This window comes from Mustela erminea, chromosome 21 (assembly GCF_009829155.1).
Source record: "Mustela erminea isolate mMusErm1 chromosome 21, mMusErm1.Pri, whole genome shotgun sequence".
Classification (NCBI taxonomy): domain Eukaryota; kingdom Metazoa; phylum Chordata; class Mammalia; order Carnivora; family Mustelidae; genus Mustela; species Mustela erminea.
In genome coordinates this window covers 581,212-595,673 of record NC_045634.1, presented here as the reverse complement: position 1 = coordinate 595,673, position 14,462 = coordinate 581,212, and the positions used below count along the sequence as shown (strand labels likewise).

Genomic DNA, 14,462 nt, shown 5'->3' with positions numbered 1-14,462 from the left:
CTGTACTGAGTTCCTACTGTAGTGGCATAGCTGCTGTGGCTACTACACAACTCTGCCTAAATATTCTGTAGACCCCTTATGCTATTACATCTTCGAATCAAATTCATGATCTTTTCTCTTTCTGTCTCTTGTTGCTGTATGTGCGCGTGCTCGTGTGCCCCTCACACACTGTGACACGCCCCATCTTCTTCCTCTTTATTTGTTATCTTGGTTGGTGACAACATATTCTTCCCAGCTTCTAAGTCAGAGTTAGCCTTCTGCTCTCCCTTTGAACACAGCTTCACACACATTCCAAATCACTCAATATGTGCTTTCAGTTTACTTTCTAAATCCCTTTCAGAACAGGTTATTATTACTTTTTAAAGATTTGTTTATTTGAGGGAAAGAGCATGCACAGGGGGAGGGGTGGAGGGAGAAGGAAAGAGTCTCAAGTAGACTATGTGCTGAGTGTGGAGCCCGAGGCAGGCCAGTCTCTTGACTCCGAGATTGTGACTTGCGTGGAAATTGAGAGGTTCATCACTTTACCAACTGCCCCTCGGAGCAGGTATTTTTTTGTTGTTGTTGTTGTTTAATATTCGCATGAATTATCTTTCAATTCAGGTTCTTATCGCCTAGCCTGAGTATTTTGATAGCTTTCCTAGCTGATTTCCTTGCCCTCCATTTTGTCTCCCTATAGTTTTTCCCTCATGGTACAAAGGAAAGTGATCTCATAAAAATCCAAGTCTGGTGGGGTGCCTGGGTGGCTTAACCATCTGACTCTTGGTTTCTGCTCATGTCATGATCTTAGGGTTTTGAGATTGAGCCCTGAGCCCAGCTCTGCCCTTGAAAATGGAGCCTGCTTAAAACTGTCTTTTCCTCTCTCTTAAAAAAAAAAAAAAAAAAAATCCAAGTCTGATAATTACCATTTCTCCTCTTTGGACCTATAGTGAGTCTCCATGGGTTACGGTTGTGGCTTAAAATCCTGATAACATCAGAATCTTCTTGGAGCTTAAAAAAGAAAAAGAAAATGTGAAGGCCCACCTCAGGCCAACAGTCTGAGAATTCCCTGGAGTAGGCCCCAGGCATATTGTCTTTTATTCTTGTATCTCCTTGGATGTCTAATGGAAATATCAAAGTCAGTGTATCAAAAATGGAACTTCTGGGGGTGCCTGGTTGGCTGAGTCGTTAAGTATCTGCCTTTGGCTCAGGTCCTGATCCCAGGGTCCTGGGATTGAGCCCTACTTCCTGTTCGGTGGGAATCCTGCTTCTCCCTCTCCCACTCCCTGTGTTTTCTCTCTCACTGTGTCGCTCTCTGTCAAATAAATAAAATATTTAAAAAAGTAAAGTGGAACTTCTTTCTCTTAAAACCTGTGCCAACTTTGGTTTCCTTATATTAAGTGCTGACAGCTCTACCCTTCAAGTTGCTGGGACCTCCCATGACCATTTTATAAATAAAAATATATCTACCTCTCTCCCCAGACTGAGATTCTTGATCTCTATTTTTTGTCCTATTTTTTTCCATAGCAGTTATTACCTTCTAACATACTACACACACACACACACACACACACACACACACACACACGCGCGCGCGCGCACACACACACATGCACACACACACACACACATATTTTTTTTTTCTTTTATTATGTTTGTTGTTTATTTTCAGCTCTCCTGGGGTAGAAGTGTTTTCTTTCGTTTGCTGAAGTATTCCTAAGTAGGAAGCACCTAAACACATTGTCTGACACATGGTAAGGAATTTGTTAATATTTGTAGAATCAGCAAAAACAACCATACCAGAAAATGACTGCCAGTAGCAAAATTAGTAGTAGTAGAGGGTATAAAGGACTTGGGCACTGAAGTACCATTGTCCATGTCCAGCTCTGTGCCTCAGTTTCCATCTATGAAATGGGTATACAACTATCTACTTTATAAGACTGCTGAGGGTTAGATGAGACAATCTCTAGGAAGCACTTATCTGGCACAAAGTAAGTGCTTAACCAGGGTGAGATGCTGTTAGGTGAATGGGTACCTCTGGGGGTACTGTAGCTGTTCTGAATAATTTCTCATTTATATTTCCTCCAAGATTAGATGATATGCTCTCTGCAGTGCCTGAGACATAAATGCTTGATGGCCAGTAAGATTCCTTTCTTTTCTCAAAGGCAATTTTATACTTCAGAATTTAAATGTATCTTGCTTATGATATACTTAAAACTCTTTTTTGACTGACATTCATTCTTGCCATGAAAGCTAATGCATTTGTACTGGTTTCCCTAAATCTGTTGGTTCCAGACTTTTGTGTCTGTATTTGCAGCATGAAAAATGGTGACAGGGTCATATTGTACCCTCTGGTCCTTTCATTCCACTTGCAACTCTTCAACTCCTTGGGATTCTTCTGACTGGCCTTTACCTAGCCTGTACAGTATAAAATTGGACTAGGTGCTGTTTGTTGTTGTTTTCTATGTACAACTCCCCAATATACTTTATAAATGGTGGGATATGGGAAGCTTAGACACTTTAACCTAGTTCACTTTTTATCCTAGTTTTATTACCTCAATTCAATACAAATTTAAAGAACTTTTTAAAATTAATATTCAAAGTAAATACGACACCAGAAAATCTAACTGGTACCCTCTGCTGATGTCAGTCTCTTCTAGAACATTCCAGGATTGGTCATAATGAACTAGAAAGTTCGTGCCATGTGTCATTGATAGTATAGCAGAGAAGACAGTGGAGACAGTGGATACAGCCAGTTGCTCAGTTCTTGCATCGTTTTAGCAGGTGGCTATTGAATAACTGGCCTACTGTCATGATGTACATAACAGAGCGAAATTCAAGATTTTGGTAGGTGAGAGAGGAGACTTTTAAAAGAAGAGCTAGAATAAAGGTAATTTATCAAGTGCTCTGAGAATGCAGGTGGAAGGAGTTGGGGTATGATTCTTTGTAAAGTTATCTCACTTGGGGTCTTGTAGGGTCAAAAGAATTTGCAAAATTTGGGGCACCCCAGAATTTTAGCATAGGTGTAACAAGAGGGGCAAAAGGAACAAGATGGAAAAGCACAGTAATATCCCCGTAGGGCCCAAGCATGAGGAAAATGGTAGATGATAAATCTAAATGAGCAGTTGGGATCAGCTTGTGAATGGTCTTATCTGACATGCTACAGATACGGATTTTTATCATTTTTTATAGTTTTTTTAAAATTAATATATAATGTATTATATTGCCCAGGGGTACAAGTCTGTGAATTTTTAGGCTTACATACTTTACAGCACTCACCATAGCATATACCCTCCCCAATGTCCATAACCCAACCACCCTCTCCATACCTCAGTTTGTTTTGTGAGATTAAGAATCTCTTATGGTCTGTCTCCCTCCCAATCCCATCTTGTTTCATTTTTTCCTCCTACCCCCCAAACCCCCCACTTTGCCTCTCAACTTCTCATATCAGGGAGATCATATGATAATTGTCTTTCTCTGATTGACTTATTTTGCTCAGCATAATACCCTCTAGTTCCATCCACTTGGTTGCAAATGGCAAGATTTTATTTCTTTTGATGGCTGCATAGTATTCCATTGTGTATATATACCCCTTCTTCTTTATCCATTCATCTGTTGATGGACATCTAGGTTCTTTCCATAGTTTGGCTTTTGTGGAAATTGCTGCTATAAACATTCGGGGACTTGTGCCCCTTCGGATCGCTACACTTGTATCTTTAGGGTAAGTACCCAGTAGTGCGATTACAGTAGTGCAATTGCAGGGTTATAGGGTAGCTCTATTTTCAACTTTTTGAGTAACCTTCTTGCTGTTTTCCAGAGTGGCTGCACCAGCTTGCATTCCCACAAACAGTGTAGGAGGGTTCCCCTTTTTCCGCATCCTCGCCAGCTTCTGTCATTTCCTGACTGGTTAATTTTAGCCATTCTTCCTAGTGTGAGGTGGTATCTCATTGTGGTTTTGATTTGTATTTCCCTGATGCTGAGTGATGTGTACTCAGTGATGAGCATTTTTTCATGTGTCTGTTGGCCATCTGGATATCTTCTTTGCAGAAATGTCTGTTCATGTCCCTGCCCATTTCTTGATTGGATAATTTATTCTTTGGGTGTTGAGTTTAATGAGTTCTTTAAAGATTCTGGATACTAGCCCTTTATCTATCTGATATGTCATTTGCGGATATGTTCTCCCATTCTGTCAGTTGTCTTTTGGTTGTGTTGACTGTTTCCTTTGCTGTGCAAAAGCTTTTGATCTTGATGAAGTCCCAGTAGTTCATTTTTGCCCTTGCTTCCCTTGCCTTTGGCGATGTTTCTAGGAAGAAGTTGCTGCAGCTGAGGTCAAAGAGGTTGCTGCCTGTGTTCTTCTTAAGGAATTTGATGGATTCCTGTCTCACATTGAGGTCTTTCATCCATTTGGAGTTTATTTTTGTTTGTGGTATAAGGAAATGGTCCAGTTTCATTTTTCTGCATGTGGCTATTCAATTTTCCCAACACCATTTGTTGAAGAGACTGTCTTTTTTCCGGTGGACATTCTTTCCATTCTTTGTCAAAGATTAGTTGAACATAGAGTTGAGGGTCTATTTCTGGGCTCTCTCTTCTGTTCCATTGATCTATGTGTCTGTTTTTGTGCCAGTACCATACTGTCTTGGTGATGATAGCTTTGTAATAGAGCTTGAAGTCTGGAATTGTGATGCCACCAGACTTTGGCTTTCTTTTTCAACATTCCTGTGGCTATTTGAGGTCTTTTCTGGTTCCATATAAATTTTAGGATTATTTGTTCCATTTCCTTAAAAAAATTGATGGTATTTTGATAGGGATTACATTAATGTGCAGATTGCTTTAGGTAACATAGACATTTTCATAGTATTCGTTCTTCCTATCCATGAACATGGAACATTTTTCCATTTCTTTGTGTCTCCCTCAGTTTCTTTCATGAGTACCTTATAGTTTTGAGTATAAATTCTTTGCCTCTTTGGTTAGGTTTATTCATAGGTATTATGGTTTGGGATGCAATTTATCTTTCTTCTGTCTTATTGTTGGTGTAAAGAAATGCAACTGATTTCTGTGCATTGATTTTATATCCTGACACTTTACTGAATTCCTACACAAGTTCTAGCAGATTTGGAGTGGAGTCTTTTGGGTTTTACACATAAAGTATCATACCATCTGCAAAGAGTGAGAGTTTGACTTCTTCTTTGCCCATTTGGATGCATTTAATTTCTTTTTGTTGTCTGAGGGCTGAGGCTAGGACTTCTAGTACTATGTTGAATAGCAGTGGTGATAATGGACATCCCTGCCATGTTCCTGACCTTAGCGGAAATGCTCTAAGTTTTTCTCCATTGAGAATGATATTTGCAGTGGGTTTTTCATAAATGGCTTTGAGGATATTAAGGTATGTACCCTCTACCCCTACACTGTGAAGAGTTTTGATCAAGAAAGGATGCTGTACTTTGTCAAATGCTATACTTTGTCAAATGGTTTTTCAGCATCTATTGAGAGTATCATATGGTTCTTGTTCTTTCTTTTATTAATGTATTGTATCACATTGATTGATTTGCAGATGTTGAACCAAACTTGCAGCCCTGGAATAAATCCCCCTTGGTCGTGGGGAATAATCCTTTTAATGTACTGTTGGATCCTATTGGCTGGTATTTTGGTGAGAATTTTTGCATCAGTGTTCATCAAGGATATTGGTCTGTAATTCTCTTTTTTGATGGCATCCTTGTCTGGTTTTGGGATCAAGGTAATGCTGGCTTCATAAAATGAGTTTGGAAGTTTTCCTTCCATTTCCATTTTTTGGAACAGTTTCAGGAGAATAGGTATTAATTCTTCTTGAAATGTGTGGTAGAATTCCCCCGGGAAGCCCCCTGGCCCTGGGTTCTTGTTTGTTGGGAGATTTTTGGTGACTGCTTTAGTCTCCTTACTGATTATGGGTCTGTTCAGGTTTTCTGTTTCTTCCTGGTTCAGTTGTGGTAGTTTATAGTCTCTAGGAATGCATACATTTCTTCCAAATTTTCAAATTTGCTGGCGTATAGTTGCTCATAGCATGTTTTTATAATTGTTTGTATTTCTTTGGTGTTGGTTGTGATCTCTTCTCTTTCATTCATGATTTTTATTTATTTGGGTCCTTTTCTCTTTTCTTTTTGTAAGTCTGGCCAAGGGTTTATCAATTTTATTAATTCTTTCCAAGAACCAGCTCCTAGTTTCCTGTTTCTCTTCTCCTTCTGGGTTTAGGCTTTCTTTGCTGTTCTTTGTCCAGCTCCTTTAGGTGTAGGGTTAGGTTGTGTATTTGAGACCTTTCTTGTTTCTTGAGAAAGGCATGTATTGCTATATATTTTCCTGTTAGGACTGCCTTTGCTGTGTCCCACAGATTTTGAACTGTTGTATTTTCATTGTCATTTGTTTCCATGGATTTCTTCAATTCTTCTTTAATTTTCTGGTTGACCCCTTCATTCTTTAGCCTCCATGTATTTGGGTTCTTTTTAACTTTCCTCTTGCAACTGAGTTCTAGCTTCAGAGCATTGTGGTCTGCAAATATGCAGGGAATGATCCCAGTCTTTTGATACTGGTTGAGACCTGATTTGTGACCCAGGATGTGATCTGTTCTGGAAAATGTTCCATGTGCACTTGAGCAGAATGTGTATTCTGTTGCTTTGGGATGGAATGTTCTGAATATATCTGTGATGTCCATCTGGTCCACTGTGTCATTTAAGGCCTTTATTTTCTTATTGATCTTTTGCTTGGATGATCTGTCCATTTCAGTGAGGGGGATGTTAAAGTCCCCTACTATTACTGTATTATTATAGATGTGTTTCTTCGATTTTGTTATTAATTGGTTTATATAGTTGGCTGCTCCCATGTTAGGGGCATAGATATTTAAAATTGTTAGATCTTCTTGTTGGACAGACCCTTTGAGTATGATATAGTGTCCTTCCTTTCTCATCTCTTGTTACAGTTTTTGGCTTAAAATCTAATTTATCTGATATAAGGATTGCCACCCCAGCTTTCTTTTGATGTCCATTAGCATGGTAAATTGTTTTCCACCCTCTCAGTTTAAATCTGCAGGTTTCTTTGAGTCTAAAATGAGTTTATTGTAGACAGTGTATTGATGGGTTTTGTTTTTTTATCCATTCTGATACCCTGTGTCTTTTGATTGGGACATTTAGCCCATTTACATTCAGGGTAACTCTTGAAAGATATGAATTTAGTGCCATTATATTGCCTGTAAGGGGACTGTTGCTGTATATTGTCTCTGTTCCTTTCTGGTCTACTAATTTTAGGTTCTCTTTTTGCTTAGAGGACTCCTTTCAATATTTCCTGTAGAGCTGGTTTACTGTTTATAAATTCTTTTAGTTTTTGTTTTTCCTGGAAGCTTTTTTTAATCTCCCCTTCTATTTTCAATGATAATCTAGCTGGATATCATATTCTTGGCTGCATGTTTTTCTCATTTAGTACTCTGAATATATCATGCCAGTTCTTTCTGGCCTGCCAGGTCTCTGTGGATAAGTCTGCTGCCAATCTAATATTTTTACCATTGTATGTTACAGACTTCTTGTACCGAGCTGCTTTCAGGATTTTCTCTTTGTCTCTAAGATTTGTTAGTTTCAGTATTAGATGACAGGTTGTGGACCTATTTTTATTTAATTGTGAGGGGGGTTTTCTGTGCCTTCTGGATTGATGCTTGTTCCCTTTGCCATATTAAGGAAAATCTCTACTATAACTTGCTCCAATATACCTTCTGTCCCCCCCACCCCTTCTTCTTCTGGAATCCCATTTATTCTAATATTCTTTTGTCTTATGGTATCACTTATGTCTTGAATTCTCCCCTCATGGTCCAGTAGTTGTTTGTCTCTCTTTTGGTCAGTTTCTTTATTCTCTGTCATTTGGTCTTCTATACCACTAATTCTCTCTTCTGCCTCATTTGTCCTAGCAGTAAGAAACTCCATTTTTTGATTGCATATCATTAATAGCTTTTTTGATTTCAGCTTGGTTAGATTTTAGTTTTTTTTTTTAAATTTTTCCAGAAAGGGCTTTTATTTTTCTTGTCAGGGTTTCTCTAATATCTTCCATGTCTTTTTCGAGCCCAGCTAGCACCTTGAGAATTGTCATTCTGAAGTTATTATTACCAATGTCCGTATTGATTAGGTCCTTAGCCTTCAGTACTGCCTCTTGTTCTTCTTCTTCTTTTTTTTTTTTTTTTTTTTTTTGTGGTGAGTTTTTCTGTGTTATCATTTTATCCAGATAAGAATATATGAACGAAGGGCACCTGGGTGGCTCAGTTGCTTAAGCAACTGCCTTCAGCTCAGGTTACGGTCCTGGAGAGCTGGGATCGAGTCCCACATCGGACTTCCAGCTCCATGGGGAGTCTGCTTCTCTCTCTGACCTTCCCTCTCATGCTCTCTCTCACTGTCTCTCTCTCTCAGATAATAAATAAAATCTTTAAAAAAATATATATGAATGAGAGAATAAAATACTAAAAGGGTGGCAAAGAATCTAGAAAAATGTATGCTAACTAAATCAGAAGATACCCTAAATTGGGGGTAGAAGAAAGGGGGTAAAAAGGATTATATATATATATATATATATAAAATACTGGTGAATAGAATGGAGCCACCCACTTGATTTTGGGTGTTAGAAGAAACTACCTCCCAAAATTTTAAAGAAGAGAAGAATATATATACAAAAACAAGGGTAAACATGATGAAAGGATGGAATATGACTGTAAAGATGAAAAATTTTTAAAAAGTCTAAAAAAGGAATTGGTAAGTTGGTTGGAAAAAGAAAGAAAAAGTGAAGAGGATTTGCTCAGGCTGGAAACTAGAACAAAGCCGTGTGCTAGATTTGGGATATATTTTGATCTATTAGAAGATACTGTATCCCAAAATTTTTTAGATGAAAAAACCCTATATGTATACAAAAAATAAAGTTAGATACAATGAAGGATAAAATATGACTATAATAATGAAGATTTAAAAGATTTTTTTTAAAGAAAGGTATTGTTAAGATAAATTAGTTAATAAACACTAAAAGAAGAAAGAGGAAAAGTTAAAAAATAGAATAAGAAAAAAAAATTAAAAACATTTAATTAGCTTTGCAAGATTAAAGAATCATGGGGAGAAAGCCATGAATTCCATGCTTTGCTTTCCCTTCCTCTGGAATTCCACTGTTCTCCTTGATCAGTGAGCTTGGTTTTGGCTGGATATTCTTGCTGATCTTTTGGGAGAGGGGCCTGTTGCCATGGTTCTTAAATGTCTTTGCCCGAGGCAGAATTGTACCACCCTTGCCAGGGGCTGGGCTACGTAATCTGCTAGGGTTCATTCTTGGGAGCTTTTGTTCCCTGAATGCTTTCCACAGAGCTCTGAAGTCTCTAGGCAAGAGGAGCCAAGAGCTCGTGGCCCCACTTCTCAGTGTGCTCTCAGAGAAAAGCGCCCAATCATTCCCATCTCCCTGGTCTCCAGCCCCACTCCGAGCTCACCCAGCCTGTGACCGAGCATTTCTGTCTCTGGCACATGGTCCCCTTTGGAGTCTCCAAACCCAGCAGATTCTTGCTGCACGGTTCTGGTGGAGGAAGGTGGGTCTCCCTGGATCTGACACTTGTGGGGTATCTGCTCAAAGAGCAGTGGCCCAGCTGTGCCGCAGATCACAGTTTAAAGTAAGCCCACGCTGGGAGTTCACTACTTGGCTCGGTCTCTGTTGTTGGCTTCCTCACTCTGACACCTGTGAACTCTGCTACCCTCAGACATCCCTGATCCTTCTGTGACCCCGCGGGACCTGAGACCACACTGTCCCCGCAAGGGCTCCACCCCCACTTAGCCTCTAGAGCTGTGTCCCTCAGTGGAGCAGACTTCTAAAAGTTTGGATTTTGTGCTCCATTACTCCCCCACTTGCTGGGAGCTGGCCCCTCCCCCATCAGCCAGAATCTGTCACTTCAGATTCACTTCTCTGCAAGTCCTACCTTTCAGAAAGTGGTTGATTTTCTGTTTCTAGAATTGCTGTTCTTCTTCTCTTTGATCTCCTGCTGGGTTTGTAGGTGTTTGGATTGTTTTGATAACTACCTAGCTGAACTCCTGTGACCTGATGTCATCTCAGTCTGCTACTCCTCCACCATCTTGACTCTCCCCCTGGATTTTTATCTTGTGTAAGATTTTTATGAAGGAGGCATATTATTACATCTGTGGTAGCGGTATGTAGGCTTGGAAAGAACAGTGACTATATAGAGAAAAGAGAGTTTTTCCTTTATATTTAGAGGAGGTTAGAGAAGAATCAGTAGGTCATAGGCAAATGAGAGAAGGTCTTGATGAAACTATAGAAAAGTAGTTTAATAAGGAATAAAAATTACATAAGTAAGTCACAATAAACCCATGGTATGGGCTGTGAAACACATTACCTGTTGGCAGTTAGGGAACACCATTATTGGAATTCTTCAAATAAGTTTAGAACAAACATTTTAAGAGGTTGTGTTATCAGGAGAACCTAGGTAAAGTGTAAGAAGACCAGTTAAAAAATTTGAATTTCAGATAAACGTTGAGTGATTTGTGTGTGTATATATGTTCTGTACTAAAAACTATTTTTTGTTTATCTGAAGTTCAGATTTTTTGTATATTTGAAATTTAATTAGGTATCCTATTATTTTTATTTAGAAAAACTGGCAATCCTATCATTAAAAAAGGTTATGGGAATGCCCGGTGATCAGACTCAATAATTTGATCTTTCTTTTGATATTAGTGTTACCATATTTGTTTGCAGGTGTGAGGTACAGGCCCCAGTGAAGCATTATCTAGAACACAGGGAGAATCTTTTGGGAGTCTTTCTATATTTAAGTGGCTAGTAGGAATTTCACCTTAGGAAATTGTGAAAGTACTTGATCAAGAAGAGGGACTAGGAAAAAAAAAAAAGGAAAAAATCAAACTACTGAAAGCATCTAATATTCAGCAGACTAGATGAACAATTTCTTGTGTATTCCAGGAAACAAAATGGGGTGTCATCTCTCCTGAGAGGGATTATCCAGTTTGCTTTATCAAGTGTGAGCGAGGCTAGGCTACCATTGTTGTTTATGCTCCTTATATACAGTGGCTCTTGTGTTCGGGCTCCTATTTTTATTGTGATTGTAAAAACATTACAAAAACCCCAACAGTAAGCCCTCTGCCAAGTTGGTGAGGTCATAGTAATATGACTTCACAGGGAGCTAGATCCTTAGAAGCTCTAGTGGACCAACAAACACTGGACTTGTGGGGCAAAGAGTGCTGAGAAGGGGCTTATAAGAGGATGTATGTATGGCCCAGTCACCCTATGCTCTGGGATGAGTTCTCTTTGGTGTCTTCCTTATTGCTGGTGAGTTTGTATTGCCATCATATTGTGACGCTTTCTGATTTGAAAAGAGCAGTCTCTGTTCTTGTTCAAGTAATCTCATAAATCATGAAATGGGACAGAATGAAGCCATCTAGGAATGGAGGTATTTATCCCCACTATATTTCTTTTTCATTGAAGGTTTTTTCAAGAAGATCCAGAGAAATCTGATTTGAACAGATTTTAAAATTACCTCCTTTTGAAGAATGTAGGGAGAATGAGGTGATATAGACTGGACTGGGCAAGCGAGTAGAAAGAGGGGGCAAACATGAGGAATGAGGAACAGGAGTGACTATCACCACTACACTTATAAAATGTATATGCTCTTTAGGATAAGTCTCTTGTATTTGAACAAAATCTTTGCAGTACTGAATGTGTGGTGCAATTATACTATTTACATGGAATGATTAAATATATGCCATAAATTTGTCTTGAAAAACGAGCGGTAAGTAACAGTTTAATTGAAAAGAAACTGCTTTCTTTGGCATTTGTTTTTTCTCCATGATAGCTACTACATAGAGTAAGAGAATGCATGCAGACACAACTGCAGGGGTTTTCTTTTATAATTATAAAAATTACTTGATTTTAACTAAAATAGTTCTTCAAATAAATATTTTACATTTCCACCACAAAGTGTGAGTTGCCCTTTAAAAGAATTTTCTACTACGAGTTTATATATTATAGGTTTGCTGTATATAATGACTAAATACTCAGTTTTCTGATAGGATAGATTTCATAAAACTGGCTGGTAACTCTGTAGAGGAAGGTTTAGGATGAAAAAATATTTAAATGTATTTGCATGAAGATCTCATAATGAAGTAATATATTTTAATTGGTATCTATTTCTGTTGGAAATTTGTTTAAGGTGGCTAACTGTTTAAAGAAGGTTTAGCAAATATCTTAGTTTGCCTGGGGCAGTTCCACTTTATGTTTGTTGTCCTGGCATCAGTTATGGTTTAATATTTGACTGACTTTAAAAAATGAAGTATTGTCATTAATAGCTGCAGTAAAATCAAGTCAGCCTGGGTTTGATAAGCCCCCACTTGGTACGTCTAGCTTCTCCACAGTGTCCTGTGGGATGTGTGAGTTGACCTATGCATTGAGCAAAATAATTGAGTGTAAAAGACACTATGGGATAACCTCTCTCTATTCCTTCCCCATATAGCTCTCTTTCAAGGATAGCATGTGGCATACTTGCTAATAAAATTGAGTTTGGAGAGGAGTTGTGAGGGATGGTTATCTCCCTCAAGTCTAGCATGGTTGGGGAAGTATGGAGCAGTGCAGTTCCTAGGAGCTACCTGGTGTACTGGCTGGGCCTAGTGGCTGGAACTGCATTTGAGTGGTAGTGTACCTGCCAGGCTGTCACTTATTGGTGATAGGAAACGGAAAATCATAAGGTACAGTAAGTGACAAAAATAGATACTGAATAGTTCTTCTTAAAAAAAATATTTTTTGTTACAATGATTTTTGTCATTTATTGTAAGTTTACAACTATTTTTATTGTTTTTTAAAAAACTTTGTAAATGGGGTGCCGGGGTGGCTCAGTGGGTGAAGCCTCTGCATTCGGCTCAGGTCATGATCCCAGGGTCCTGGGAGCACCGAGCCCTGTATTGGGCTCTCTGCTCAGCAGGGAGCCTGCTTCCTCCCCTCTCTCTGCCTGCCTCTCTGCCTACTTGTGATCTCTCTCTCTCAAATAAATAAATTAATAAAAATCTTAAAACCCTTTGTAACAATTATAATTACATATTTAATTTTATCATCCTGTTCCCTCTTCAGAGTATCTTGGGTTGGACGTAAATGGATACTCCACTTTAATTCAGGTCAAGTTAAAGAACTATATAGAGCAAAGACATGGCAAGAGTAGGCTTGTGGGCCTGCCTGTTCAGCCTAGCCTGGAATGGTTTTTAAGTTTTAAAAAGTTGGGAAAAACAAAGAAAAACAACAACAACAAAAAAAATAGAGGCATGTGTGACAGAGACCTAATGTGACCTTGCCTGAAATATTTAGTGTCTGGTTCATTATAGAAAAATTCTGTGTCCGGTTTGGAGTCTGTGGTAAGTATGTTGGAAGGCTATTTAAATGTCATAGTTTATCATAAATGTATCTTTCTTTAGTTATAAAGTTAAAATGAGGATTTGGAAATTTGCATTATTGGTTATGTTACAAATGGAGGATGCAGCATTCCATAGCCAGCCACAGGCTATAGCTTGTGACTCCTTTCAAGGGCAGAGGTGCTCACTTTGTGGTTTGTGGGGCTTACTGAAACCCTTTCAGGAGGTTTATGAGTTCAAAATTATTTTATAATAACAGTACAGTATTATTTTCCTTTTTCACTGTATTGATATTTACACTGATGATGCAGAAGCAATGGTTTGCAGACTTTAGCACAAATCAAGGTAGTGACTCCAAACTGTCCTAGTTGTTACTTTGTTCTTCACTATCATGCACTCAAAAGAAAAACAAAAGTCAGTCTCACCTAAAAATTCTTTGATGAAGCAGTACAGAATAAATACATTTTAACCTTTGAGTATATACGATTTTAATTTCATGTGTGATGAAATGGGAAATATGCATTAAAGCCCTTCTCCTGATGGTTTTCTTTGGGACAGTCTTGTATGTAATTTGATTTATGAGTTATAAACTTGTTGCTTTTTATGAAATGCCATTTTTCCTTCGAAGTGTAACTGACAAATTATGGTTATTGACAGCCATTTTCTCAAAAATTATTAGAGCAAACCTATTAATACTCTAAGAAAACTGACAATATATTTTGCCGGCAATGCAACTTGAGCTTTCAGTTAAAACTTAGAAATTTGGAAAACTTTTATCTGTCACCAGGAGTTTGGTAGCTTTTCCATAATTAAAGATTTTTCTGAAGATAATAGTGGTGATGTAATAAATATGATTTTAAAAAGTATTGTATAATGAAATGTGTCAACAGATATTTTGCAAATTGCCAATGTATGGTACAGAATCTTGCCTGGGTAAAAGATTGATTTAAAGTAGAAGACAAATTTTAATACGAGTACAAAAAATTCTTTGATACTATATTGCCACTAACCTTTGGGAACCTACCACTTATCTTATTTTAGTGCCACATTGAAAAAAAAAGAATATCTACAATTATATGGAAAGGATATTAAGTTACT

At 38.2% G+C, this 14,462-nt stretch overlaps 1 protein-coding gene across 11 annotated transcripts in view; it reads left to right on the top strand.

Annotated features, from left to right (window-relative positions):
* PSD3 (pleckstrin and Sec7 domain containing 3) overlaps nucleotides 1-14,462 on the top strand; it is a 727,165-nt gene that overhangs the window by 365,988 nt on the left and 346,715 nt on the right. Inside the window, exon 1 of one of the 11 annotated variants that reach the window (XM_032329168.1) lies at nucleotides 2,758-2,823. The exons of 9 other annotated variants lie outside the window; for them this stretch is intronic. In XM_032329168.1, coding sequence (XP_032185059.1) covers nucleotides 2,789-2,823 — 35 coding nt within the window. In that variant the 5' untranslated portion in view covers nucleotides 2,758-2,788. Of the gene's footprint in view, nucleotides 1-2,757; nucleotides 2,824-10,603; nucleotides 11,299-14,462 lie in introns of those variants that run through there. One more of the 11 variants, XM_032329167.1, reaches the window with a different exon arrangement.